This window comes from Lepidochelys kempii, chromosome 9 (assembly GCF_965140265.1).
Source record: "Lepidochelys kempii isolate rLepKem1 chromosome 9, rLepKem1.hap2, whole genome shotgun sequence".
Classification (NCBI taxonomy): domain Eukaryota; kingdom Metazoa; phylum Chordata; order Testudines; family Cheloniidae; genus Lepidochelys; species Lepidochelys kempii.
The window spans coordinates 80955204-80982287 of NC_133264.1; the positions used below are offsets into that span (position 1 = coordinate 80955204).

A 27084-nucleotide genomic window follows, 5' to 3' on the forward strand; every position below is an offset into this window, starting at 1 on the left:
GAACAGTTGTAACCCACCGGTCAGGGTTTGTGATATATCCGATCCCCAGAGGATGTGAGTCTGTTACAGCCCCACTGAGTTAGCTTGGCTTTTTAGCTGTAGACACTCAGGGATTTAATTCTGGAGGTCTCTGGTTCAGTCTTGGTGTTGGCCAAGATGGTGACCATCACACAGTCACTACGGGTTTTGTCACCACTCTTCCTAGGGATGAGTGGCTGTTACCCAAGCTCAGCACCCTATTGAAAACCTGTGCAGAAATGTATGACACTTAATCTGTGTACATGTACGGCTGTGATTTTCCTGCCACAAATTAAGTAGTTTTGTTTGTTGTATAAACAATCATTAATATTTGGGTGTTTGAGTGAATTTAGTGTTGGCAAAAGGGGCTGGATGGACACCCTGGAAGCTAAAGTCTGCTTTTTATCCATAAGATTGGTAAAGGATGGGCACTGGCGATGTAAGCCTTCCTTACACTCTCCCACTGCAAACATGCTGAACTGCTAACCTGGGAGGGGACACCTCTAGGCTGTGAGGTTCTGCCTCCATGGCCTATTCAATCATTGGCCTTTCTACTGAGACAGCAAACATGGGGGCCAATTAGAGCCAAGTGTGATGGTGGGTTTTTTGTGTGAGATGAGCATGTTTCCTCTAGGAAACAGACTGAGACGAAGCAATCCCTTTTCCATAGGTCACTGAACAGCCATCAGACTGTTACTTTCAGTCATTAGTAACCCAGTCTGGATCGGAAAGATCAGCTTCGAAGTGATGATTTAACTGGGAATTGGTCCTGCTTTGAGCAGGGGGTTGGACTAGATGACCTTCTGGGGTCCCTTCCAACCCTGATATTCTATGATTCTATGATTCTATGAAAGGCTACATATGCCATTAGTGATCTAGCCATTCCGTGCAACAGACTTATGTTCATTGATTGCAATCGTGAGAGAGTTAAATGCCTTTAACTATTGTCATTCATGACCTTACTGGCAAGACAACATTGTAGGCGCCGAGTTGCCCATTCATTCAGTAGGGAAAACTGTGAAAATGCAGAAAGAATCAGGTGGAATGCAGAATGTCAGGTCAGAATCTGAACTAGCATCACTTGGCATGTCTCCACTGAAATCAATGGAGCTCTACTGATTTATGCCAGCTAAGCATCTGGCCTGTTAAATTAAGTTCTTGAACTGTAAAAGTGAAACCGGGCTTTGCTTCGTTTGCTGTCCTTGTGTTGAGGTGAAACTTGGCTTGACAGTCGTGAGCATTGTTGAGCCGAGGTGCCCAGGGAGCAGCTGCAAGGAACGTGATAAGGTTCCGTGGGAGCTTTGTAGAGTTTTAGCTTTCTTTGGAGAGTGAATTTCATTCCATTTATAGGGACAGTCCTTGCATCTTTGAAGTCAATGGGAGCTTTGGTGGGTTCTTCAACTGGAACAGGATCCAGCTCATTCGTAGCTGTAAGGCCCAGTATGCATATGATCAGTGGGTATTGGGGATTTCCAGCACCAAAACTCTAGCCCCTCTTTACTCAGGTCATTACAGTCAGGTTAGTTTATAACTTTTGCATTTTAAAGGAGCTTTAAAGTGGGCATGAATTACCTTGCACTGTCAGAGTGCTGGCCATAGTAGGACTGCCTCATAGTATGGAAGCTGCTTTTGGATCCTTCTGGATGATGTAGTGTAGTTAGCAGTCTATTCCATGACTGCTTAATGCAGGGCAGGACATAGGAGGTGCTCTAGGTGATGATGCTAGGCAGCACAGACTGTGTGTAGTCAGTTTGGAAGCTAGAGAGTCAGAGAGAATCACAAAGTCTGTTCCAGCAGCCTCAGTGGAGAATCTCCTTTATATAATTGCCTCTAAGTTCTGCCTCTTTGCTCCCCTGGGAGCTGAAACAAATGAATGGGGCTATGTAAACACAATATCTAGTCGTTATAAAGATTTGTATTTTGTCTGCTATGTGAGTGATGGGTTGTTTTATTAATTGTGTGCTCCGGGTGGTGACTCTCTGAGGTATGTTGCCCATGTGTTTTCTCTACAGTGTGTTATAGGCTTAGCTTATGTTGTGCTAAGTCTTCCATAGGTTTTGGGGCCCGGGTGCCGTAACATTGAGTGATGGGCCAGGATCCAAACACCCCTGAATATTAGTTGGAAGGATTGGAATTTGGTGGTTTAATCCTGAATCTAGCCGCTTTTCTACTGGGCATTTGTCCTGCTCTTTTGCTGCTGGGGAGGCAGTGATGAAATTTTCACTGGGTGTTTCTGAGCCTGGAAAGGGACAGCATGACAGGCTCTGCTTTCCATTGGGCTGGCTAGGATCTATTATAGACCCTGCAAAGTCATCAAAAACCAGGGGTGGCTTGTGGAGGAATATATCCTTACCTAAGCCTATCAGTCCCTCCAGGGTTACATCTAATTAAACTATAGGCAGCCACCTCCTAAGTAGGCGCAGGGGCTGCAAAGCAATCATGAAATGGCACTGTCATCCTCGTGCTGGATCTGCAAATGAGCTACCACCTGACTTCTAGAGGTAAACTGCAGAGTGACTTATCCTAAGAAATCAAGAGATCAGAGCAGTGGATAAGGCGTCTCAGTGTAATTCATTCATCTGAACTTTTATCTGTCCAGAGCTGCGATTTGTGCTAATTACAGTCACTGCTCATGAACTCCCAGCCCTATCGCTGCACTAAAAATATCAATATTTTTAAACATTTTTTATTTTATCCTCAGTGTGAAACCAACGTGCAGGAATTGTGTAGTATTAAGTCCAGACCTATACTGTTCTTTAATATACCTTTAATATAATCTGTGCCTCTTTGCTTCATTATAAACCTCTGTTTGAAAAACACGGTAGCAATTAATGTCATCTGGGGCGCTCTTGCCGTCAGTTCCTGGGACTGAACTATTCAGGAATGGTGGCTGGGCTTTTCCAGCTGAGGCTCTGCCTTTGGAATTCACTCCCCTTCGTGATCTTCAAGACCCTGCCAAGGGCAGCTTTGATAGCACAGGGAGTTTATTTCCTTCTGGTTTCATTTGTTTACTTCCTTTTATTTTATTTATAAAATTGTATTCCAGATAATTGAATTGCTGCAGTTTATTTGATGACAGCAACTGTTGATTTATGTGACTGCTGTACTGGCTAGTGTGTGTGTCTCCCAGTGTCGCCCAGTACTGGATGGAATCAAAACTGCTTAGCTGTGTGTCATACGTGTGTCAGCTGCTGACGACTCATGAAGATTCTTGTTTAGCTCCAGTAATAGAGGTCTAGGGGGTTTGGATCAGGAAGAAATGTATTCTCTACTTGCTGTTGCCTTACCGTTGTGAGTGGCTGTGTTGAATAATCCAACCCATTGTGAGTAGTTTACATCATTTGCCTTTTTAATTTTTATATGAAGATCGCAGTTCACAGTAATAGGTGAAATAAATAACCAGTAAATCAAGTACTAATCCCTCCATCCTCGGAGCAATTACAATGGACTCTTCCCCTCCTACAGAAACTGCTCCGTTGCTCAAATCAGTTTCTTTTTATAATTATGAGACCCGTTCAGCCAGCCAGATCCCTAGGGAAGACTCCTATTCCTTTCCATTTTCAGGGAAGGATGGGTCTTGGGGTGAAACGTTACATGAATGAAGGTTGGCCATTCCTGATCAAACCATTTATCCATCTCGTCCAGTATCCTGTGGTGGTGAATACCTGATGCCTCTGATATTATCTGTAACAGCATTTCATTACCGTAGTGGGCAAGGGAGCTTGCAAAGACTGGAGTGACATTTTATTAACATTTAAACATTTAATTTTTATCATTTTAATAATACTGGACCAATTTCCATGCTGACTTACCCCTCCACCGACTATCCCCCCCCATGCAGCCTCAGAGAAGTTAATAAGATTAAACTGGGCATTAATCTAGGCACCCTTTGGCCATATATTTACAGGAATGTTTCTCAATAAGGCTCTGATTCATCCAAGCACTTCAGCATACTTAATTTTAAGCATGTGGGTAATCCCAGTCTCTGTTCGGAAACCTGGGACTAGTGCTTTACTGAATCAGAATTGCTGTTGGGTGTCTGGGCTGACCCCTTTTGGAGAAAGATGGTGCCATTCGTTGAACAGTTCCAGCTTTGAACTCCAGAATTTCACAAGGTAATTCACCCATGTGAAAAGGTTATATTTTGTAGCTACTTGTAATTACTCTATGTGCAAGTAGCTATGTCACCAAGGAGAGGAATCTTAATGTACCTAGTGCATAAAAGGGACGGAAAAGCAATTATGGCAACATGTTGAAGTAGAGTATTTGTCAATACTCCAGAGCCAGTTAAAACCCAGATTGGCAATGTTGTATGGGGGTAACTCAGTCTCAATGCCAGCTCTTTTTACTTTATTACTGCTTTGACTTTTAATGCATTTTCTCCTCTCCAAGTGTGTATATATCTCTGTGTTGCTGCCCTTAGTATTAATGAGAGCTACATGGACTCATCAAGATGAGAGTAAGCAGTACTGGACCCCTGAGTCTACTAATGTAAAAAGTGTGAAAGTAGTTAATATCTCTGGTGTCAGGCTATATCTTCAAGAAAACCAAGTCAACAAAGAAGAAAGTTACTCGCTCTAAATTAACCCTCAAGTCTATACTGACTCCCTGCTATATAAAGCCTCCAGCCAAATGCACTAGCAACTGAGCGACATAAGGATATCAGAGGCCCCGTTTTCCCAATCAGGCCCTTTCAGCTGAAATCTATCCATTAGTCAAATTCATCAAAGGGCTTGAATGCAAAAAGGGTTTTTTTCTGCCTCATGCTTAACCTTTATGTGATTGCACCTCTTTGGAGAATAAGCAAATCAAGTGGAAATACCCTCCCATTGGAGTCATGAATGATTTAGCTTTATTCAGTTTCTATCATTTCTGCTGAAAGGTCTAAAAATAAATAAATAAAGGGATGATGGGGAAATTATACAAGAGCTGAATTACATAGTGATTGGTTTGGGCAACATTTTCTTACATGCTCCTAATATATCCTCATCATTAAGACCAGAAAAATGTCAGACTGAAACACGTTGGCTGTGGTTTCAGTGGTATGCAGAGCTCAGGTGAGCCTCCCGTCGAGTCAGTCTGGTGATTGTGCTGTATAGATGGTTTTGGTGATGGAGATGTATGACTATACCGCCACAGAGTTATAAATGCTCTCCATGGGAAGCCTTTGAGATGACGGCATTGTTATTGCAACAAACGGTCTCATGATTAACAATCCCATCAATCTGTGTTGTAAATGTTACTAGACATGAGGGAACAATGCAATTAAAATGCCGGAGGGCTATTCAACAAGGGAGTGGGGGATATCTTTCTCATAGAAGCATATGAATCAAACTATGGTATCCTCATTTAGGTGGGAATTTCTAACAGGATCGCTTTTGTTTCTGAGTGTGTTGGATTTACTTTGAGTAATGATTTCTCCATCATGAATGCCAGCAGCCTGTATGTTTTTTTTTTTTTTTAAGAATTTCTGACTTTCAGATACTGCCCTTATAGAATGTAATAACTCTGTAGAATGTAATAGCAAAGTATAGCCATTCCAGAGCACCTTTGCACCATCCTATAGAATGTTTGGCCTTGTCTACACAAAAAAGATTTTTTTGGTATAATCCAAGGTGTGAATAAGGCTATACCAGTGTACCCCTCTGAGTGGGCACTCTCATTCTGGACATTTTTTTTTTTTGTAGTTTAGCTTATGTCGCTGGGGATTTAACCTAAAACAAAAAAAGCCACTCTTATACCAGAGTAAGTGTACACCTGGAGGTTATACGGCTATAACTATGTCTTTATAACTGCACTGGTACACAGGTAAAAGGCCTAATGGACAATTATATCCCTTCTATAGAATTGTTCAATTTACCTCGAGACAGGAGACCATTCTCTCAGAAATTCTGTAGGTGTTTAGAATAAATTCTAGGGAGCCTTATTTGTTTGATCCCTGTTTTATAGGGCTTTTCCATAAGGGTGAGGGTGCACAACTGCCTCTTCGTGCTATACTTTCTCTTGAATAAGGGTGTCATGGCTTTAAGATGGCAGCACTCTTTGGTGAATTTTTTTTTTGTAATTTCTCAGAGTAGTTTAATTCTTTTCTGTAAGTGAAGTTAGTGCTGGTGACAGGTTCTGGATTGAAAGCTCTGGGGACTGAAGCCCTAACAACTGGGCGTGCTTCCCCATCAGTGCATCCCCACCCTGCACTGGAGAGACCAACCTGAAAGGATTTCTCCTACACTGCTTTGGAATGGTCAATCTTTGGCTTCTCTTTTGAGACTGCCAACAAGAAGACCAATTAGTGCCAATCCAATTGTGGCAGCAAATGCTCAACAGTGCTTTGCAGCAGTGGCTGATCTTACCAACTAAAATGTGTGCTTCACGTGTGGCTGGTCCACTGGGGATTTGGAAATAGCTTTATATGAAGTTGTTCAGTTGGAACTAAGCAGGGAAGGGCAGTTGCTGGGAAGGAACAGACATGAGCCCCAACTGTAAATCACAGAATAAAGGAAAACTCAGTGTGAGGTTCACACATTTCCCATGTCCTTCTGCCAGTTGCTACATCTACAAAGCAGAGTTGGAGCAAGGTCCCTTTGTAGAGGTGCTGCCAGCTCTTGGCCAGAAGTTTTAAACTCTAGTCTGTTTGGAAAAGCTTGGAAACCTAGTGCCCCAGAGAATACTGTAGTTGGGTACATTCAAAAAACCTAGGTGCCTGATCCTGCCTCCATTTTGACCAACAGATGCTGGGTACATGTACAATAGCTAGATATAGATTCAAATAGCAATAGGTATAGATCCAACCTGTTATGATTAGGATGGACAAGATGTATGGAATCTGTATCGCTATAGGAAGTCCTAGGGGCTTGTCTCTTCCATAAACCTCCCCTTTCTATGACCATATAGGATTGTTCCTTATAGTATGTTCTTTAGTCCAGTTTTAAATTAGTCAAGTGATGGGGCTGGGAGAAGATTCCATCATATAATACATCTTGCTCTTAGGATGGTGTGACTAATATTCCTTCTTTGCTTACCTGTATTTCTGTGTTTATCTTTGTGGAGGCAGTTATTTTATCCAAGAGCAGCAATACCAAGCCCTGGACAGAGGGAACAGGCAGAGCCCAGAGCCACCTACCACATTTGAGTTCCTTTTATTTTTCTTGGAGGCTTTTCCCTTGGCTTTGATGACAATCTCTCCCCTTTGGTGGTGGTCTTCAGAGAGCTCTAATAAAAAGCAAGAAAGTGGGTTTGCTTGCCGAGTGGGCATTATAGCGCTAGTCATTATAATTCTAGCTGGGTGAGTTCAGTCATGGTTTTACAATTCTGTACCACAACAAGCCTACAAACAGCCTTGCTATGCCATCTCCACAAACTCTTAGCTGGCACATGCTGATATTGTTGGAAGATCAGTCTAACTGTTAGCACCTTGAATATCGTTTTTAAGACTGCTTTTTTTTTTTTGGTTTATTGTTTTTTGACAGCTTCCTTAACCTAATGAAATGCCTATTTTTGAAGACTCTGTTGTGTCCTGAAGATTAGATCAGAATGGATCAGGGAGGAAACTGCACAAGAACAGTGAGAGTCAGTGTGATCCAGTTGAAAGGGCAGTCAAGAAACGTGGGTTCTACTCCTGGCTCAGCCACCAATCTGCTGTATTATGATCTTGGCCCTCCACCCCTCTCTTCCTCTGCTTCCCCTTGAACCCTTGATCTGTCTTGGCTATTTAGACTGAAAGTTCCCTGGGTGAGGAACTGTCTCACACTGTGTGTTGGGACAGCACCTAGCACTGTGGGGATGTGATCTTGGTTGAAGAGTTCTAGGTTCTACTGCAATACAAATAATAATAGCTGAGGCACAGCGGGCCTAATGCTGCATGGCACTGAGCGCCTGTTAAGTCAGTGGGAGTTGTGGGCAACCACAATGAAAAACCATTGTTTGGACTGGTTAACATTACACTCATTCACCTATGCAACCTGTCATTTCTATCCGCAGGCACCCAGAGACTGCAGGGGGTTTAACCACCTAGCAGAGGGCCCCATCTGCTTTTGCATTCATTGTGTGTGATCCCTGCATCAAAGACCCTCAGTCTAAAGTCACTGGGCTCCCATTGCCCTCTGTGAGAGTTAGATGGTGCCCTAAAGCAATAGGAGCTGGACCACCAGGTGGCTCTTTGCACTTACACTTCCTCACCTACTCATTCGCTCCCTAACTCTCTCACTCCTTCTCCCATTCACCAGTTTGGTCACTTGTTCGCAGGTTTACTCACAACTTCTCTCAATCTAGGGGAACAGGATAAAAAGTAATGCTAGGCAAAGGAGGCTGAAAATCAGGAAAAGCAGCCACACGATGGGATCAATAAGCCTGGGGCATAAGATCCCCCAGCGAAGGGGGGAAAGCCCCATTACTTGCTTGGGACAGATTGGACAAAATGCTAGAAAATGTCCCATAGGAAACAGTCCTGAATTGATTACTGGGAGATGGTCCAGATGGGATCTGAGAGGGTTTTTCTGTTTCTTAGTTTATGTAAAAGTAAAGCACCGCCTTGCTTGACAGCACGTCCTCAGTACATGAGGCTCAAGTGTTGACCCGTCAGGCGAGGCAGTTTCGTTTGGAGTTGGGAGTCAGGGTTCTTGGCTTCTGTTCGCAGCTCTGCCACTGACTTTGTGTGTCCTTGGGGAAATTGTTTACTTCTTTATGCTGACTCAGTTCCCCACCAGTGAAATGGGTATAACAGTTTTCACTTATCACAGAGGGGTATTGCCATTCTGAATTACTATGCATTTAGACAGTGCTTTGGGATCCTGCAATGGAAGGTACTATACAAGCTGCGGAGTGTTGTTATAATGATAATGTGGAGACACCAAGTACTATTAGTATGTTTTCCAGAAACAGGTCAGTTGTGGGTTTTAGTAGGGGAGCTTTCCTTTCCTTTCCTTTCCTTTCCTTTCCTTTCCTTTCCTTTCCTTTCCTTTCCTTTCCTTTCCTTTCCTTTCCTTTATGAAAATGTCACATAGGAACTGACAGACTGGATCAGACCAGTGGTTTATCTAATCCAGAATTCTGTTTCTGGCAGTAGCCAATACCAGTTGCTTGATAGGAAGCTGGAATGAGCCCTGAAATGGACAATCTTTCTGTTCTAGTCAGATTCTTGTTCCATGCCCATTACCATTATATCTGAGTACCTCTGTGGTATCTGAGCACCTATAACCTGGCCACAGGGGAATTTTTTTCCTAACCCTAGGCAGCTAGTGGTTGGTTTATGCCCTGAAGCACAGTGAAAATTAAACAGTAAAAATTAAACCCAAAGCTTCTAATAAGAAATGGATACTAGTAAGAAATGAATTCTGCTCTAAGGCCTTTGCCTTCTGCTGTTATTGCACAGAGAGCTCACTCAGGGGAAGAAGTCATTTACACTAAGTGGCTTCTGTGCTTTTGGGCTCTTCAGTTCAACACAAGTAGCTGACAGGTAGAACTGGTTTTAACGGGACCTAAGATTTTGGTCTACAGTGCATGCAGAATTCATTGTGCCTCAGAAACAAAAGCAAATTATCATCTGCTGTGTTCTTCTAGCTAGAAAAGTACCTACCTCCATAGTTTGTCTCTGTTGCACACTGATATTGTTGTGTAGCGATGAGTGAACTTTAAGAAGCTGGAGAAAGCATTGGGCCTGTGCCATAACATACGAGTCCAGACTCCACTTCCCCAGCACCTGTTTGGGTCCAAGGTTTTATTCAAGCTCCATCTCCTGTTGGAAAGATAGGTTTCAAAGTTCAGCTGCCATTGCAAACTCATCTAACCCTTCTTGGGCTGAAAATCTGGTGAGATCAAACTTTCTCATGAGACTTCTGGTACTTCCTACCATTGGCTTGGTTTGATGTGCCACACGAGAACAGTCTTGCTTATGTGGTTTCAAGTATATTGAAGCCAGGATGTGAGATGCATGTGGGATTAGGAAGAGAGAAAGCTTATTTAAGTTTTTTAACTACTGAACAGTTTTGATGGATTTAGTTTGCATTTTTGGCCAAGGTGCTATCTCTTTGTCTATATTTATCCAGCTATTTACAGCCATCATTATAATATCTGGGTTGGTGCTTTTATACTGACTAGTAGGCCATCTCTACTGTCATGAGTGATGGCTGAATTGAAAACCTAAGGTGTCCATGTAGAGATGGGGATGAGCCAGAAAGCTAGTATCTGGGTTTGAAATGCCTCATGGGTTAGCCATGTCCAAATCAGGTTTTGATTCAGCTCACTATAGAGATAGGAGCTTTCTGGTGTGTTTGGCTCTTGATCTGAATTTCCCTAGATTTTATAGTATTTGGTTCTAACCTGTCTCTAGTTCATTGTGTGTTGCTGCTGCTGCAGATGTCAAGCCCCATCTCTATAACCCTGCCTTGGACTAGTCAGGCTACCTTACAGGTGCAGCCCAATGTCTCACAAAATGAACCAGAGAGAGAATTAGACTTTTGCTTCTAGGTTGTGGCATTTTTTTCAATGGGTGCAGCATATGTGATGGCTGGAGCTTGAATCCTGCTATCCTGTCTCCATCCTTTTTGTTTTAGAATGCACCTTATTTGTGTTCTAGAAGGCACAGTCGCCCTCACTGGATTTCTGTCAAATGGAATCCCCATTCCTTTGCTCATGTCTCAGACTGAGGGCAGGAAGGAAGCCCTGGTAAAGCAACCTGGGCCTTTTTTTTCCATCCTGTGGCACTGAAGAGTGAAAGTGAAGGAATTTAGGCTTTCTTTACTCCTCTTATATCAACAAGTGCCTTTCTGAGTCATTTGGGCTCCGACATCAAGTGAAAAATTCTTTCACATGCTCACAGTGACAAAGGAAGGGAAATGTGCGGCAAACAGCCCTCCTTACCTGGCCAACAGAGTCTCTGTCACCTACCATTGCTGACCATGGTGCAGTTCTTAGGATTCGAATTGTGTGTGTCAGGCTCAGGTTACTCTATTCTGCCAGCACAGTAACAAATCTAAAATAAAACCACTCTGAAGTTTGGTCTAAGGAGTATTTGTGTGTGTGGATCCAGTGCCCAGGAATAGCATATGTGGAGGGGTAGAGGGGGGTGGGGTGATGGTGGTGAAGGGGATTAAGCCCTTTGTGCAATAGCCCTTTTCTTGGATCATCTTGAAAACTAGTATTCAATATGGTAATTAGCCACACTACTAACTGGTAGGTTTTACTTCTCTTAAGGTATTAATATACAATAAAACTATGAATTAAAATGCACAACACTGCCTATGTAGTGTGTCCTGAAAAGAGACTATCCACACTTAATTAGACATGAAAAATTTAATGGAAACAACAAACGTACATAAAGATGGGATGTGGCTAAAACATGGAGTTGGTAGTTAGGAGATCTAGATTCCATTCCGAGTGCTAGCCCTAACTTGTTGTGTGACATTGGTCACGTCACTTAAATTTCTCTGTACCTTGGTTTCCCCATATACAAAGAAAGCTAATTCTCCTTTTTGATTTATCATAGGGCTTATTGGAGACTTAACTGATTTGTGTTTGTGAGGGCCTTAGGGATCTTCTGTTGTGTTAGAAAAATGCCAGAGGTTGTTATAAGGAAGTCCTGTAGTAGAAACCATCCCCTCTCCAGAGCTGGGCAAATTGTTTATTTGCAATACATTGCGTAATTTATCCAATACATTATTTGCAAATAGGTTGGTTGAATTATCAGCCCAGCATTTCAGTTGTGCAAATAATGTTTTAAAACATTCATTGAGTAATTAAGGAAAATATAAAGAAATTCATCAAATAAATGATCTGACAATTATTAGACTGGCTGTACCCATCTCAGAAGCTTCTCAAAAGCATGTCCTGTAATAAGAGTGCTGTAAAGAGTCTAGACCCATGCGTCGTTCATCATTTTTCCAGACTAATTCTTGCCTAACTACCATAATACTAATTCAGAGCCCAGTGTTCATACTGTGCAGTATGAAGTGCCTTCAACTCCCATTAAGTACAGTTGGACCTGGACCTTGCAGAAGGAGCTCTGCATCAAATGCCCAGGCTATGGTATCTGTATGGAAATTAAATAAACATCAAGGTGCCTTCTACATGGGTAGATTAGGTTCAGTGCTAGTCCAATAAGGGCTTCTTGTTAAATAGGTCACCTTATCAAACTTGGCCCTAGTGCATTCTCTGTCTCTGCGGTGTGCGATTGTAAAGAGTTGGTTTTTGAGGAATTTACAGAGAGCTCTAGAAAGCGCTGTAAAACAGACATTTGTGGAAAGAATATTTTTGCTTCACTTGTCTCTCGACTTGAGGACAAGTAAATTGTCACTTTTGTTTGCAAGTACTTAATGTGTTTCGGGCTACTGGTCCACCAAATTTGGATGTCCTTTGGAAAATGTTGGAACCTGACAATATCACCGGGAAAACTTGCAAATATAAGCAACCTACTGGCTTTATGAAAAAGGCAGAGGTGCAGTCAAGGGGCCTGGGCACAGGTCATGGAGCCAGGGACTCTTGAGTTCAGATCCTGTCTCTGAAACTGACTCCTTCTGTGGCCTTGGGGATGTCATGTGACCCCCGCTCCCTCAGTTTACTCATTTGTAAAATGGGTGTAACTAATCTTACCTTACCTACTGCAGATGGGGAGAATATCAGTGCTTGTAGTGTGCTTTGACGATGAAAAGCATTAAGTATCAAGCTTGACCTAGATTTTGTTTTCTATGCACAACTGATTCTGCTACCTGAAGAGCTGAAAGCCCACAAATATTCTTCACAAACCTATAAAGTTTGACTTCTTAGAGGAAGGTCAGCTCAAGGAATGGGGTAAAACAAGTCCTGCAAATCTACTCATGGGGATCTGGGTCATCTTATACACTCAGAACCCGTGCAATAGTGGTGAAAGATTTACTGCAAGTTCCTTCTGTGCAGCCACATTTTTGATCAGACATTTCTTTACTGGCTGAATGTCTAGAAGAGGAGTCAGAATCCTCTAACAGTTTGCAGGGCCTATGCTTTCATGTAGCCTCCATGATGCGTTGTTTTCTTTTGTGTGTCTTGCATTGTTAACGTAAATTGAGTGGACGTCTGTGGCTGTTAAGTTCTTGCCATATGGAAAGTCCCTAATGGCTGCAGAGTTGGGTCTCTCGCTTCCTGAGATGAAATACTGATTTGGAACTGAGCCCATATCAACCACATCTAATACATCTCAAGATACAGCATTAAAGAGCAAGGTTTGAGGAGGTGATCCGAGAAGAAGCTGTGTAACTGGCACATGTAAAGCTGTCCCTTCCTGGCGAGGTCACCAGGCTATGTATACCCATCCAGTCTTATCGCTCAGTGCACAGTTCGTTCACTGAACAAAGCATAAGCACAATTTATTCTCCTGTTAAAAACTGTGAGCATCATTGTGAAAAGCAGTGGGTAATCCCAGTTACAGTTGGATTGTTCTCATCCAGACATGCAAGGAGGAGGGTTGACATGACTCATTCCATGTTAATCAGGGACTTGTGGAGGATTAGATGGCTCATAAAACTGTTAATGGAAAACAGAACCTTTCACCTCTAGGTCACTGATATGAATATAGCCTAACTCAAAAGAGATTGAGTGTTCCATGTTCACGGCAGCCTGGGAGAGATGAATTCGGGGGCCTCCATCTAGTTTCTAGTGGACAGGTGTTTGCATCATGAAACCCATCACCACAATCAGCACTAAATTGGCACTCTCAGCAAACAGACCAAGGGTTGAATGGGCTATTGAGTCTGTTCTTCCCTCGAGCTCTGGTTTGAGACAAATCAGTAGGGTAGTGCAGGGAAAGTTTGCTCTGCCAAATGCCCATGCTGCACTTGCTCTGTAGATAGAAGATTTCCAACATGATCATCCATTAATTGGAATTGTCTGCAAAATCTCAGCCACATCAAGATGGGAATATACCACTTTGCCAAGCAAAATATAAAAGACTGTCCTGTTTCTAAAATTCCTTGCCAAGATGCCATAACTAGGAACACCCAGATATATACTGTGCTAACTAAAGCATACATGAAAGCCTAGTTCCTTGAACAGCATGTGTGTACATAGGTGTGGCTTAGAGGTAGGATGAGGTCTTTGCCTGTTACTCATGTAGGGCCTGATCCTGAGAAATTCTGAGCCCCAGCAAACTCTGTTCCCTTCAGCACTTCTCAGTGTCAGGCCCTTAGCAACTCAGAAATGGGATATTCTATCTATTTAACTAAAAAATAATGTATTTTTAAAGCAAATGGGGGTGGCAATGACAATGATAGTAAATGCGGGGATTGTTTATTCTAGCTGAGTGTTTTGTTTTTTCATTGTATATGTGAATGTGTTTGGGTCTCCGGACAGAGTGTTTGCTGACTGTCTCTTGTTTTGTTTTTAAAGCTGATCAGTGGTGGTTCTATTGTAAGTGCTGAGGCAGTATGGGATCACGTCACCATGGCCAACCGGGAGTTGGCGTTTAAAGCAGGAGACGTTATCAAGGTCCTGGATGCTTCCAACAAGGACTGGTGGTGGGGTCAGATCGACGATGAAGAAGGATGGTTTCCCGCCAGCTTCGTAAGGGTGAGTGGCTCTCCCTTCCTTATCTCACTGCACTGGGTTGTTGCTGTCACATATGAAATGCGGGGCCAATTTTGAATTTAAAACTCCCACTGGCTTCAATGGGAGATTTGGTTGTGCAGTAAATGTGGGATCGAGCTCCAGTATTTGTATCACTGATGTTCCAGGTGTTTATCCCAACAGTGCAGCCTTTCTCCATAACCTCCCCATAGCAGACACAAGCAGTCATCTTTGCAAGGGACATGGGCCATTTCCCATTATTTTTGGTTTTATACTGAAGCAGATTTTTGCTGTATCCACCCAGCTCTAGGGGTGCCCCACCAGCACCCACCCTAACAAAGAAAAGCCTTTCATATGTCAGAATGACACCAGAGCATTATTATTATTTTTGTCTTCAAAGAACAAAGGCACAATAGGACACCTTCCTAGCTATTGTCAGCTCTTGCCATTTTAATAGGGATCTCTCTGTTCTTCATCAGAGAATCAAGAGCCAGATGTTAACCATGTCCTTTTTCTTCTTCTCATGCTTTCTTTCTTTACTCTTGCGGTGGAGGGATAGGCAGGATCATAGATTGTATTCCTTTGAAGCCTAGAGGATGTGGTGCAAAAATGAAGATTTCTTTTCTCTTGTAAAATCATCTAAAGATGATGCTTTCCTTTTAACGTTTCAGTCAATTTGACAAGCTCAGTGCTGGTGGGAGGGAAGGCTGTTTTATATTCAATATATGATGAAGCCCAAGCAGTATCCAGCAGTGATGCTGTTTTGTTTTATTTCTCTGCTTAAGTCACCATTTTCCACCTCCCCCCGGCTCCTTTTCTGGAGGTTCCTGCATTATCAAGACTCCTCCTCACATTTCTCCCATGTTTACAACATTCTTTAGCCTTTGAGGCGCCATTATTTACCAGTGACCCTACTGGCCAAGGAAGCCTGGATAAAACCCATGAACCAGTGCTCCTTAATGGTATATAGAAAACCAGCCCTGCTCTCCTCTTACCTCCCACACACACCCTTCTCACTGTGGGACTTCAGCATGTTGCTCTTGATCCTTTCTTAGCTCTGGCCAGACCTGAGACTAAGAGACGAGGGACAGGCAATCCAACATGGGTCACCTGTGTGGTAATGCAAAGTATGATGATTAGACCACCCAGCTAATTAACCCTCCTTCCTTCATTTTGTTTAATGGGATGCTTTGGGCTCCATCTTGCCCCCACTGAGGTCAAAAGGAGTTTTGAAAATTGGTTTATAGGGGAGAAAGATTGAGCCTTGTCAGATAATGACCACATTTGTGAAAAATATTCCCCATCTGTGTTGATGAGAGAACCTGGGGTAACAAGGGCCAAATTTTTAAAATCCAAATTGTTTTTTTTTTTTTTAATAATTCCACTCGGTAAAGAGTAAAATAGCCTGGTCAGTTTCACTTGCCTGTTCTCATTCACTAAACCAGTGCTGTTGTGCGTGGGTTGGCAGTTAATCAGGTCTGGTTGTAACAGGTTTCGTAAACAGCCCTACCACCCATGACCAGACTTTATTTTAACACAAATAAACAAAACCACTTAATGTAGGGCCTATGCTACTTGATCATTTGGGTCAGTAGCCTCCCAACAATTCCCCTAGCCCAAAGCCATTCGAAGGGTATGAAGTTGATTTTAGAAGACAATAAAGACAAAGGAGATCAGTTAAATGAAACCAAAACCGTGATACACTGAGGCTTTATCAGATGCATTAATAGTAGTTCAGGGATCATTCTTGTGCCGAGGGAAGCATTGGCCTTTACGTGTGAGTTCCTTGCCTGTGTTGTTTAATGTCACAGCCTCTTGGCCTGCTCTTGCCTGCCCTGAAATCAGTTCACCCATTAACTTCACTGGGAGCAGGATCAAATCCTCCATCTGTGAGATACGTACTCAGCTGGGTTTGAGCTCAGAGTCACTCCCTGGGACTGAATGATGGACTCCTGACAAGGCGTAAGAGAAGGCAGAATCCATACTGCTGCCACAACTATGCCAATTAATACTTTACAATGGATACTAGACATTTCAAAAAATTGCAAATGGAGGCCTGCTATGGCGTACCCCAAGTTCTGCATGGGCAGCTGAAAGGGAAATTCAAGCACTTAGATCTATAAAGCAGCGATGCTTCTTCCACACGGTACCACAGTCCTGCAAGCTACCACAAACTGAGCCACCCTGTCCTTGTTTATCAACTGCAAGAATAACTGCCATTGGAGCTCCCATGTTCTCCTCTTCTCCATTGTCTGAGGTTGCCACTAATCTTTCTTGCCTCTTGATTTCTGTTCTTCAAATTCCCTTTTTCTCCTTTTCCTGACCAAGAAAACCCTCAGGTGTGATTCTCACCAGGTGGCTGCTATGGCTTCGGTGGTCTTCAGAGGCAGTGGCTCTAGCCCCTCATTAGCTTGCAGGCCAAGCACTGCACTGTAAAAATTTGTGAGGATTTGAGGGTTAATCTGCACACTCCTTCAGGAATTCATCAAGAAACTAATCAGGGGAGATTTTAGCTGTTCTTTCCCTGCCGTCCTCTTTCTATACGGTGTACTTTATATTAAACAAATTGCTTTATTGCTACAAGAGGACTGTGTGTGTTCCTCTCTTTCTTTTGAGTCCCGGAGCTAGTCTACACTAGAAGCGCTACAGCGGCATAGCTGCACCGCTGTAGCTGCATCACTGTAGTGCATCTGGTGAAGACGCTCTATGCTGACAGGAGAGAGCTCCCCCGTTGGCATAAAAAAACACCTCTGTGAGAGACGGTAGCTATGTCGGCAGGAGAAGCTCTCCTGTCAACATAGCGCTGTCCACACCGGCACTTAGGTCGGTGTAACTTATGTTGCTCGGGGGGTGGCTTATTCACATCTAAGCCACATAAGTTTTGCCTACATAAGTGGTAGTGTGTACAAGCCCCTACTCTATGTATATGACTGCACCAAACTCCATGGGCTGGCTAGAGTTGTTCTGCTTTGATTTACTTGACAAATATTTGCACTGCCTTTTATGTCCACGTTTTTATTAAATAATGATAGGAGGAAACAAAGCAATATAGAGTCCTGCAGATGATCAAAAGCAGTGAGACAAATACGATCCCAGATCATATTACTGCAGACAAGATGGATCAGAGAACTCAAAACACAGACTGGGAACTATCCCATGAAAATGTTGTTTTAGAATGAAGGAATTTCACAGATAGATACGGTGAGGCAATTAGTGACGTGTGAACTTCATGTTTGGGAATTGCTTTATAAATAAGTACCCTTAAGTTTAGATCCTTATCAGAACCATGTGAATCTCTGCTAGCTGCAAAACTGAGCTGGAAAAATCTTATTTCTGGGGAGAATTCAGATACTTCCTGCCTCCAGTCGGACCAGCTTTTTGCATGGCATTTGGCACCCACAAAGTCTGACTGTAGGAAAAATTCACACTTGCAAGTGCACCTCCTGCAGTATGTTTATGTACATTAATGTGAAAGGTTTATGCACACAAATACCTGGGACTTCTAAGCTGCATCTGTAGGATTAGCATATATACCTGTTTGTATGTACAAAGCCTGCCTTTATCTTAAGTTCTCTGATTGTGACTTGTGGTTAACCTGGAAGGAGGGAGGGAAATAGGAAGGAAGGACAGGGAGAGGCTGTGAAGTGTGGGAGAGCGCAATGATTTTCAAGGGTAGAAACTAGATGTTGGGAACAGGGAGTTGTCGGGATACAAGAGGAAGCAAAGGAGAGGAGGGTATGTGGTATGGTGAATGATTTTCTATCAGAAATCATCCTGTTCTGCCACTCACTCATGGAGAAATGAGGCTACTGAAAGCTCTTTAATCTTAGAGAAGCAGATGCGGGCTCCACAGTTCTTCAGATTGAAGGCTAGATAGAGAGCTTGGTTTGGGTCCAATTGAAATATCTACCTGGTAGTTAACTGCATACTGTCAAGTGAACATTCCAGGAAACAGTACAGAACTGATCTGTCAGGGTGCAAATGTCAGCCCTGTATTTAGCTGCACACTGTCAAGTGAACATCACATGAGCTGACTGGGATCTGACAGGGTGGGAGTTAAGTTTGGAAAAGTGGCCAGAATTTTACTAAAGGAGTCCATGGGTTTATAGCTGTGACACTGTCTGACATTGGTGGCTTTTCACTCTTTTAGATAGAGGTGTTGCTTCTGCTATAACATTGCTAGAATTATATATGTGCTATTTGGCTTTTTGCTGCATTCACATCATGTTCTCTGAATGGCTCCCCAAATGATGGTCCAGAATCCCATTTGTGAACTCAAAAGGTTTCTAATATAGACTAATGTTTACTCTGCAAAGGCCCAGGAACTGCAGAGCTGATGATCACCACACAGTTGGGTTGCTCCAAACAGAGGTGGGTCCAAACCAAACCCGCAAACTCCACATCCAAATGTGGCTCTCTGTAACGTGCCACACCGAGCCCAGACAGGACTCAAGCACTCCGAAAACAGATAAACTAAGCATGGCCAGTTTCGGCCTTAGACATTTCCCATGGAAGTAAATTCTAAAGAGGAGAAAACCCTAATGCTTATCACCATGAAACTCAGCCTAAAGACGAACAGCTCATGCACTGCAGTTGAATGCACTTGTCTTGGTGGCGCAGGGAGGGAGAATTTGTTTATTTGTAAATGTGGCCTTAATTCTATGGGTTGCCGGGATGAGTCACTGGGATGTATTTCCCAGCACCTGAACAGCAGTGATTCTTGCTCATATTTACGAGGTTAAACTAATTGGCAAATCTGGGGTCAAGAAGGATTTACCACCCCCTTCCTACATGTTAAGGACTGGAGGTGGAAGGTAAGGCTTCCCTTGAAGCATTGAAATAGAGTTGTGTGCAGATTCTATCTGGTCATTTCACTGTGGTTTTGGTGTGTGTGGGAAGGTGCATTGATAGCCTTTGTTCCTTCGTGTCATTCTCAACGTTTCCCTGACTGCTGATGTACTTGCTGACACGCTATCTTTGGCTTACATTACTTCCTTTCTGGTGGTGAGGTAGTGCTAGATAAATCTTTGCAAGCTTTTAAAGTACTGTTTTTAGAGAGGTATTAAACCAATGTCTTGTTTAAGTGCTTAACAGCTCATATGCTCTATTTGGTAGGGGTGTTTAACTTTCATTAATGGGTGTTGTGATTCTCTTCTCTATTGCACACACATCATTCCAAGGGCCACGTCTAGCTGGCTTTCTCATCCTGCATTATTTTTAGGGCTGAGCCCTGTTGTGTGTGGGCATCTTGAAAAGATAGCCAACCAACCTCCAGGCTTTTATTATTTAATTAGCATTAATTTAGCACTGGCCACTCTGATGCCTAGGTGAGGTTTTAGAGGGCAGAGAAAGGGGAATGGCATTAAAGCAGTACTCACCTGCTGGAAGTGTAACATTAAGAGTGCTTAAATAAAATGGCAAAGAGTCCTGTGGCACCTTATAGACTAACAGACGTATTGGAGCGTAAGCTTTCGTGGGTGAATATCCACTTTGTTGGATGCAACATGTATTTCATGTATTCACCCATGAAAGCTTATGCTCCAATATGTCTGTTAGTCTATAAGGTGCCACAGGACTCTGCTGCTTTTACAGATCCAGACTAACACAGCTACCCCTCTGATACTTAAATAAAATGGTCTGTACTGCTGGGCCAGTACATTGTAAGGGAGATTTCAGTTCTCTCTCCCATGGCAAATCCAGCATATCAGTAGCCGTAGGGATATAGTCACATATAGACAGAATATGGTGGACTTTTAAAAGCCGGTCTCCCTTTTAGCAGCCGCATAGAATCATCATAGAATCATAGAATATCAGGGTTGGAAGGGACCTCAGGAGGTCATCTAGTCCAACCCCCTGCTCAAAGCAGGACCAATCCCCAATTAAATCATCCCAGCCAGGGCTTTGTCAAGCCTGACCTTAAAAATATCTAAGGAAGGAGATTCCACCACATCCCTAGGTAACGCATTCCAGTGTTTCACCACTCTCCTAGAGAAAAAGTTTTTCCTAATATCCAACCTAAACCTCCCCCACTGCGACTTGAGACCATTACTCCTTGTTCTGTCATCAGCTACCACTGAGAGCAGTCTAGATCCATCCTCTTTGGAACCACCTCTCAGGTAGTTGAAAGCAGCTATCAAATCCCCCCCTCATTCTTCTCTTCCGCAGACTAAACAATCCCAGTTCCCTCAGCCTCTCCTCATAAGTCATGTGTTCCAGTCCCCTAATCATTTTTGTTGCCCTCCGCTGGACGTTTTCCAATTTTTCAACATCCTTCTTGTAGTGTGGGGCCTAAAAGTAGACACAGTACTCCAGATGAGGCCTCACCAATGTCGCATAGAGGGGAACGATCACGTCCCTCGATCTGCTGGCAATGCCCCTACGTATACATCCCAAAATGCCATTGGCCTTCTTGGCAACAAGGGCACACTGTTGACTCATATCCAGCTTCTTGTCCACTATAACCCCAGGTCCTTTTCTGCAGAACTGCTGCCGAGCCATTCGGTCCCTAGTCTGTAGCAGTGCATGGGATTCTTCCGTCCTCAGTGCAGGACTCTGCACTTGTCCTTGTTGAACCTCATCAGATTTCTTTTGGCCCAAGCCTCTAATTTGTCTAGGTCCCTCTGTATCCTATCCCTACCCTCCAGGGTATCTACCTCTCCTCCCAGTTTAGTGTCATCTGCAAACTTGATGAGGGTGCAATCCACACCATCCTCCAGATCATTTATGAATATATTGAACAAAACCGGCCTGAGGACCGACCCTTGGGGCACTGCACTTGATACCGGCTGCCAACTAGACATGGAGCCATCGATCACTACCTGTTGAGCCCGACAATCTAGCCAACTGTCTATCCACCTTATAGTCCATTCATCCAGCCCATACTTCTTTAACTTGTTGGCAAGAATACTGTGGGAGACCATGTCAAAAGCTTTGCTAAAGTCAAGGAACTACACGTCCACCGCTTTCCCCTCATCCACAGAGCTGGTTATCTCGTCATAGAAGGCAATTAGATTAGTCAGGCATGACTTGCCCTTGGTGCATCCATGCTGACTGTTCCTGATCACTTTCCTCTCCTCTAAATGCTTCAGAATTGATTCCTTGAGGACCTGCTCCATGATTTTTCCAGGGACTGAGGTGAGGCTGACTGGCCTGTAGTTCCCAGGATCCTCCTTCTTCCCTTTTTTAAAGATGGGCACTACATTAGCCTTTTTCCAGTCGTCCGGGACTTCCCCGGATCGCCATGAGTTTTCAAAGATAATGGCCAATGGCTCTGCAATCACATCCGCCAGCTCCTTTAGCACTCTCGGATGCAGCGCATCTGGCCCCATGGGCTTGTGCTCATGCAGCTTTTCTAAATAGTCCCAAACCACTTCTTTCTCCACAGAGGGCTGGTCACCTCCTCCCCATGCTGTGCTGACCAGTGCAGTAGTCTGAGAGCTGACCTTGTTCGTGAAGACAGAGGGAAAAAAAGCATTGAGTACATTAGCTTTTTCCACATCCTCTGTCACTAGGTTGCCTCCCTCATTCTGTAAGGGGCCCACACTTTCCTTGACTTTCTTCTTGTTGCTAACATACCTGAAGAAACCCTTCTTGTTACTCTTAACATCTCTTGCTAGCTGCAACTCCAGGTGTGATTTGGACTTCCTGATTTCACTCCTGCATCCCCGAGCAATATTTTTATACTCTTCCCTGGTCATTTGTCCAGTCTTTCACTTCTTGTAAGCTTCTTTTTTGTGTTCAAGATCAGCAAGGATTTCTCTGTTAAGCCAAGCTGGTCGTCTGCCATATTTACTATTCTTTCTACACATAAGGATGTAGACCTTATACATCAATAAGGATTCTTTAAAATACAGCCAGCTCTCCTGGACTCTTTTCCCCCTCATGTTATTCTCCCAGGGGATCCTGCCCATCAGTTCCCTGAGGGAGTCAAAGTCTGCTTTTCTGAAGTCCAGGGTCCGTATTCTGCTGCTCTCCTTTCTTCCCGGTGTCGGGATCCTGAACTCGACCATCTCATGGTCACTGCCTCCCAGGTTCCCATCCACTTTTGCCTCCCCTACTAATTCTTCCCGGTTTGTGAGCAGCAGGTCAAGAAGAGCTCTGGCCCTAGTTGGTTCCTCCAGCACTTGCACCAGGAAATTGTCACCTACCCTTTCCAAAAACTTCTTGGATTGTCTGTGCACTGCTGTATTGCTCTCCCAGCAGATATCAGGTTGATTGAAGTCTCCCATGAGAACCAGGGCCTGCAATCTAGTAACTTCTGTGAGTTGCCGGAAGAAAGCCTCGTCCACCTCATCACCCTGGTCCGGTGGTCTACAGCAGATTCCCACCATGACATCACCCTTGTTGCTCACACTTGTAAACTTAATCCAGAAACACTCAGGTTTTTCTGCAGTTTCATACCGGAGCTCTGAGCAGTCATACTGCTCCCTTACATACAGTGCAACTCCCCCACCTTTTCTGCCCTGCCTGTCCTTCCTGAACAGTTTATATCCATCCATGACAGTACTCCAGTCATGTGAGTTATCCCACCAAGTCTCTGTTATTCCAATCACATCATAATTCCTTGACTGTGCCAGGACTTCCAGTTCTCCCTGCTTGTTTCCCAGGCTTCTTGCATTTGTGTATAGGCACTTGAGATAACTCGCTGATCGTCCCTCTTTCTCAGTATGAGGCAGGACCCGTGCCCGCTCGCGCGCTCCTGCTCGTGCTTCCTCCCAGTATCCCACTTCCCCACTTACCTCAGAGCTTTGGTCTCCTTCCCCCGGTGAACCTAGTTTAAAGCCCTCCTCACTAGGTTAACCAGCCTGCTTGCAAAGATGCTCTTCCCTGTCTTATCATAGTGCAGATACAAATAATTGCAGATGCAATTAATGCCACTTAATCATCTCAGTACCTGATTTGTAGGTTCAGTTGGATACTTGAAGGTTCACATATAGGTAACTATGCCCTCGCTTATTTTCACCAGTAATTTTGCAAGCACAAGAAATGGAGATTGGATTGAGACTGGTCTTAGAATCAGACCCAAGATGCATAAGTCAGTGCAGTCCATCCCATCACTTCTGCTGTGCACCTACATTGGTTGGGAGGAGAGATCCAGTTTCTGCTTCATAAAGTGGGAAATGTGTTGCCCCGTCTCACTGGCTCCTGCGTGTCTGCAGCCATCTGTATGCAGTTAACTGAGGGCTTGTCTTCATGTACAGCGCTACAGTGGCGCAGCTGCACTGGTGCAGCTTAGCAGGGGCTTAGCCTCGCTAATAATGTCACAAATATGCATTTGCGTGTCTCATGTACTTCAGGGTGTCCTAGCACCTGTTGCCACTGGGGACTCCTGCTGGGCCTGGAAATGTTGCAAGCCCTGGTGGCTGCAGTACAGTAGGCTGCCGCGAGGGTGATCCTCAGCAGACAGGGCCAGATCCAAAGCCCACTGAAGTCAACGAAGGACTTGGCATTGATTTCAGTGGGCTTTGTCTCAGAGGGAGAAATGCAAGCTGCTTTGGGGGGCTCTTTTTGTTTATCCCCTCAGATGCAAAGTATAGTGTTGTCTGCACATGCTCCCTGCTGTCTGCTCCCGCTTTTCAAGCCCCAGAAAGAAATAGGGGGTGTATGTGAGCTCAGGGAGATGAGCCTGGGATGGGTTTTCTGAAGCTGATGGACTGCAGGAGGGAAGGGAAGGGAAGAGAAGGTTTCTTAGCCCGTGTGTGATGAGTGGGTAAAAGTTCTGAGCTAAGGGAGGTGGTTCTGAGGCATGGAAAGGTCACATGGGAAAGGGGTGGGTTCTCAGCCTGGGGGATAGGACAGCATGGAGGTGGGGGGGTGTTGAAGAGAGCTGAGGGGGGTTGGGAGGCTCTGAGCTGGGAGTGAGACTAGAGTATTGGAGCAAGGGGGACTGGAGTCACTTGGGGGTTGAGAGTGGTGCAGACGGCAAAGTATGAGCTAGCTTGGACCGCGGGGACTGGGGAGGGAAGGAGAGTGAGGACTAGGAGAGAAGAGTGAAGGGGTTCCAGAGAGATAAATGCTGCTTTCTTGCACCCTGCCCTTTACTATCAAGTGTCCCAGTTTTTCCCCCTGAAAGGGGAAGCGGGGAAAAGATGCTTCTCTTTCTTCCCCCTCCCACCAAAGCAAAGCACTACGCTGTGACACCCCGGCCCAGTGTCTCCAGTTCTCATTTGGAGATATGATGCACGAGCAGGAAGGGGGGCGAGGGTGCAGATACCTACCTGCACCCCCACCAGCTGCCCTGCCACAGTGTTCTCACCTCCCCGTTCATACTCACGGGAAAAGGAAACTACAAGATCGAAAGGACTTTAACTTCTACCCTACCCTACCCTACCCATTGATGGCTTCTTCCCAAACAGCATCTTGCTGCCCCGGTGATTTATACTGGATAGGATGATGAGAGTAGATTGTTTCTGTCGGGAGTCCTCTACCTTGAGTAAGGTAGAGCTAGGTGCCCTCTTATATAGAGTGCAGAGTATGTGGAGAGACTGTCTTAGTTATTTGTCTCACCGACGCCTTGCCAGTGGAGCCCCTTGACTTGGGACTTTTGTCACTACTGGAGTACAGATAAGTCATAAAAATAACAATAATTTTAGTACAGAGATGTAGCAATATCTTGTGTGTGGCTGCAAACACGCAGATGGAAAGGTCATGACATTGGCTAACCACAAGCTTTTAGCATGAGGAATAGAATTCATACCTGCAGCTCAATATATGCTGGCATAGCTAGGTGATGGTTCTCAAAGCCGGTCTGCCGCTTGTTCAGGGAAAGCCCTTGGTGGGCCGGACCAGTTTGTTTACCTGCCGCATCCGCAGCTTCGTCCAATTGCGGCTCCCACTGGCCACGGTTCGCCGCTCCAGGCCAATGGGGGCTGCGGGAAGTGGTGCGGGCCAAGGGACATGCTGGCCGCCCTTCCCGCGGCCCCCACTGGCCTGGGGTGGTGAACCGCGGCCAGTGGGAGCCACGATTGGCTGAGCCTGCGGACGCGGCAGGTAAACAAACCGGTGCTTTCCCTGAACAAGCGGCGGAACGGCTTTGAGAACCGCTGAGTTAGAGGATTGTAAGGTATAGCTCTTAGTCAGCAGTTTATTCATGTAGGGTCACTGGAGTATCAGACAATGGCTTGTGATTTCTGTCTTGCCATTGAGTACTGAGCTAAGACACTAGTTGGTTAAACACAGTTTTTAGTCAAGGTTGGGCCCCTCACACTGGTAGTTATTGTAGGGTCACTGGTGAGTGCTGGTTCAATGAAATGACAACAGCTCTTTGAAAGGACCTGCTTGCATCATTAATCCATCATATTACTTAATTGTGAGTTAGAATCCAAGATGACATATTATCTGTTATTTCTGCCATTGCAAATCTCTAATGGAAGGTAATTAATAATCCAGATAGCTGATCATACATTTGTTTTATCATGCACTCTAACTGTTCTGAGGCGATCGGTCCTTAGCATGCATTCAGGTAAAATGCCCTTTCTATAGAGCATATGCTTTAGGTGAAATACATAATAATTACAGGTCAGCAAATGTTGGAACTATGCCATTTGGTTATTTTATGCATAATTTGGGAGTAGTTTCAAGTGAATAAGTCACATTTAAATAGGTTTTATATGACTCACATGTAATATTAACCAGCACAACGAAACGATCAGCTTTGCTTGACTCAAATTTACAATCTTTAGCTGAAATTTGTATTTAGCATCAGTTTTTGTGAATTTCTTGCTTTTTTAAATTTGTAAAGGACAGGGCCTCTGCAAGTTATATAATTATGCAAGTACTGATCATGACTCTGTAATAGGGGTTGCATTTTGAACTAGGCTTAACATAAGGCATACATAGCTATATTTCTGTATGTGTAGGTGGCCTTTCATTGTGAAATTTCCCTAATGTTAGATTTTATGCATCTTGAATTTTCTCTGTAGTTTTCCTTTGGATTCTTTTCGTAAATTTTTAATAGGAAGTGTTTGAAATTGGTCTGTAGCTGAAATTTACTGGGGCAATGTGTACCTTTAAAATAATGGTGTGGTGCTCATTGACTTATTACTTTAGGGCAAGTGCTTTGCTCATTGTTTTCCTAGTGGTGGGTTGTTTATGAAAGCACTCCATGCTGGTTTATTATTATAGGGTTGCTGATGAGTACCCAGGCTGCTGCTGCTATTTTTTCATAGGACAAAATAGTGCTGGGTATAGCAGTCCAGGCTGATGATCCAGGCTTATTCCTGATCCTGGTCATTGGCCCAAATTCCCTATGATGACAGAGGATGGGAGCCTGGAGAGACGACCTAAGAGCACACTGAGTGGGAGTGATGGCAGGCAGTCCAGAAAATTGTGTCCAGATCTCCTTGTCTGAGTGAAAGGCACCCAAGCCCAGGGCCTGGTGGCTGCCGTGAACTGGGGCTAGGGAAGAATGGAAATCTCAGATGAAGCTGGAAAAAGGAGGGCACTAAAGTGTTTGCAGTTTCTTTTAAAATCCGCATTAAAAATTTCCATAGCCTTTGTAACCAAATGATTTGGGTCCAGTGCTGCTATAGCTGGAGTCAA

The 27084-nt window shown here is 44.1% G+C and overlaps 1 protein-coding gene across 13 annotated transcripts in view; it reads left to right on the plus strand.

The window, feature by feature from the left end:
* The window catches only part of ARHGEF9 (Cdc42 guanine nucleotide exchange factor 9), a 307760-nt gene that overhangs the window by 202304 nt on the left and 78372 nt on the right, over window positions 1-27084 (plus strand). For 12 of the 13 annotated variants that reach the window (XM_073361041.1, XM_073361042.1, XM_073361040.1 and 9 more), the window contains one exon: window positions 14368-14547. In XM_073361041.1, coding sequence (XP_073217142.1) covers window positions 14368-14547 — 180 coding nt within the window. Of the gene's footprint in view, window positions 1-4079; window positions 4134-14367; window positions 14548-27084 lie in introns of those variants that run through there. The other variant, XM_073361051.1, reaches the window with a different exon arrangement.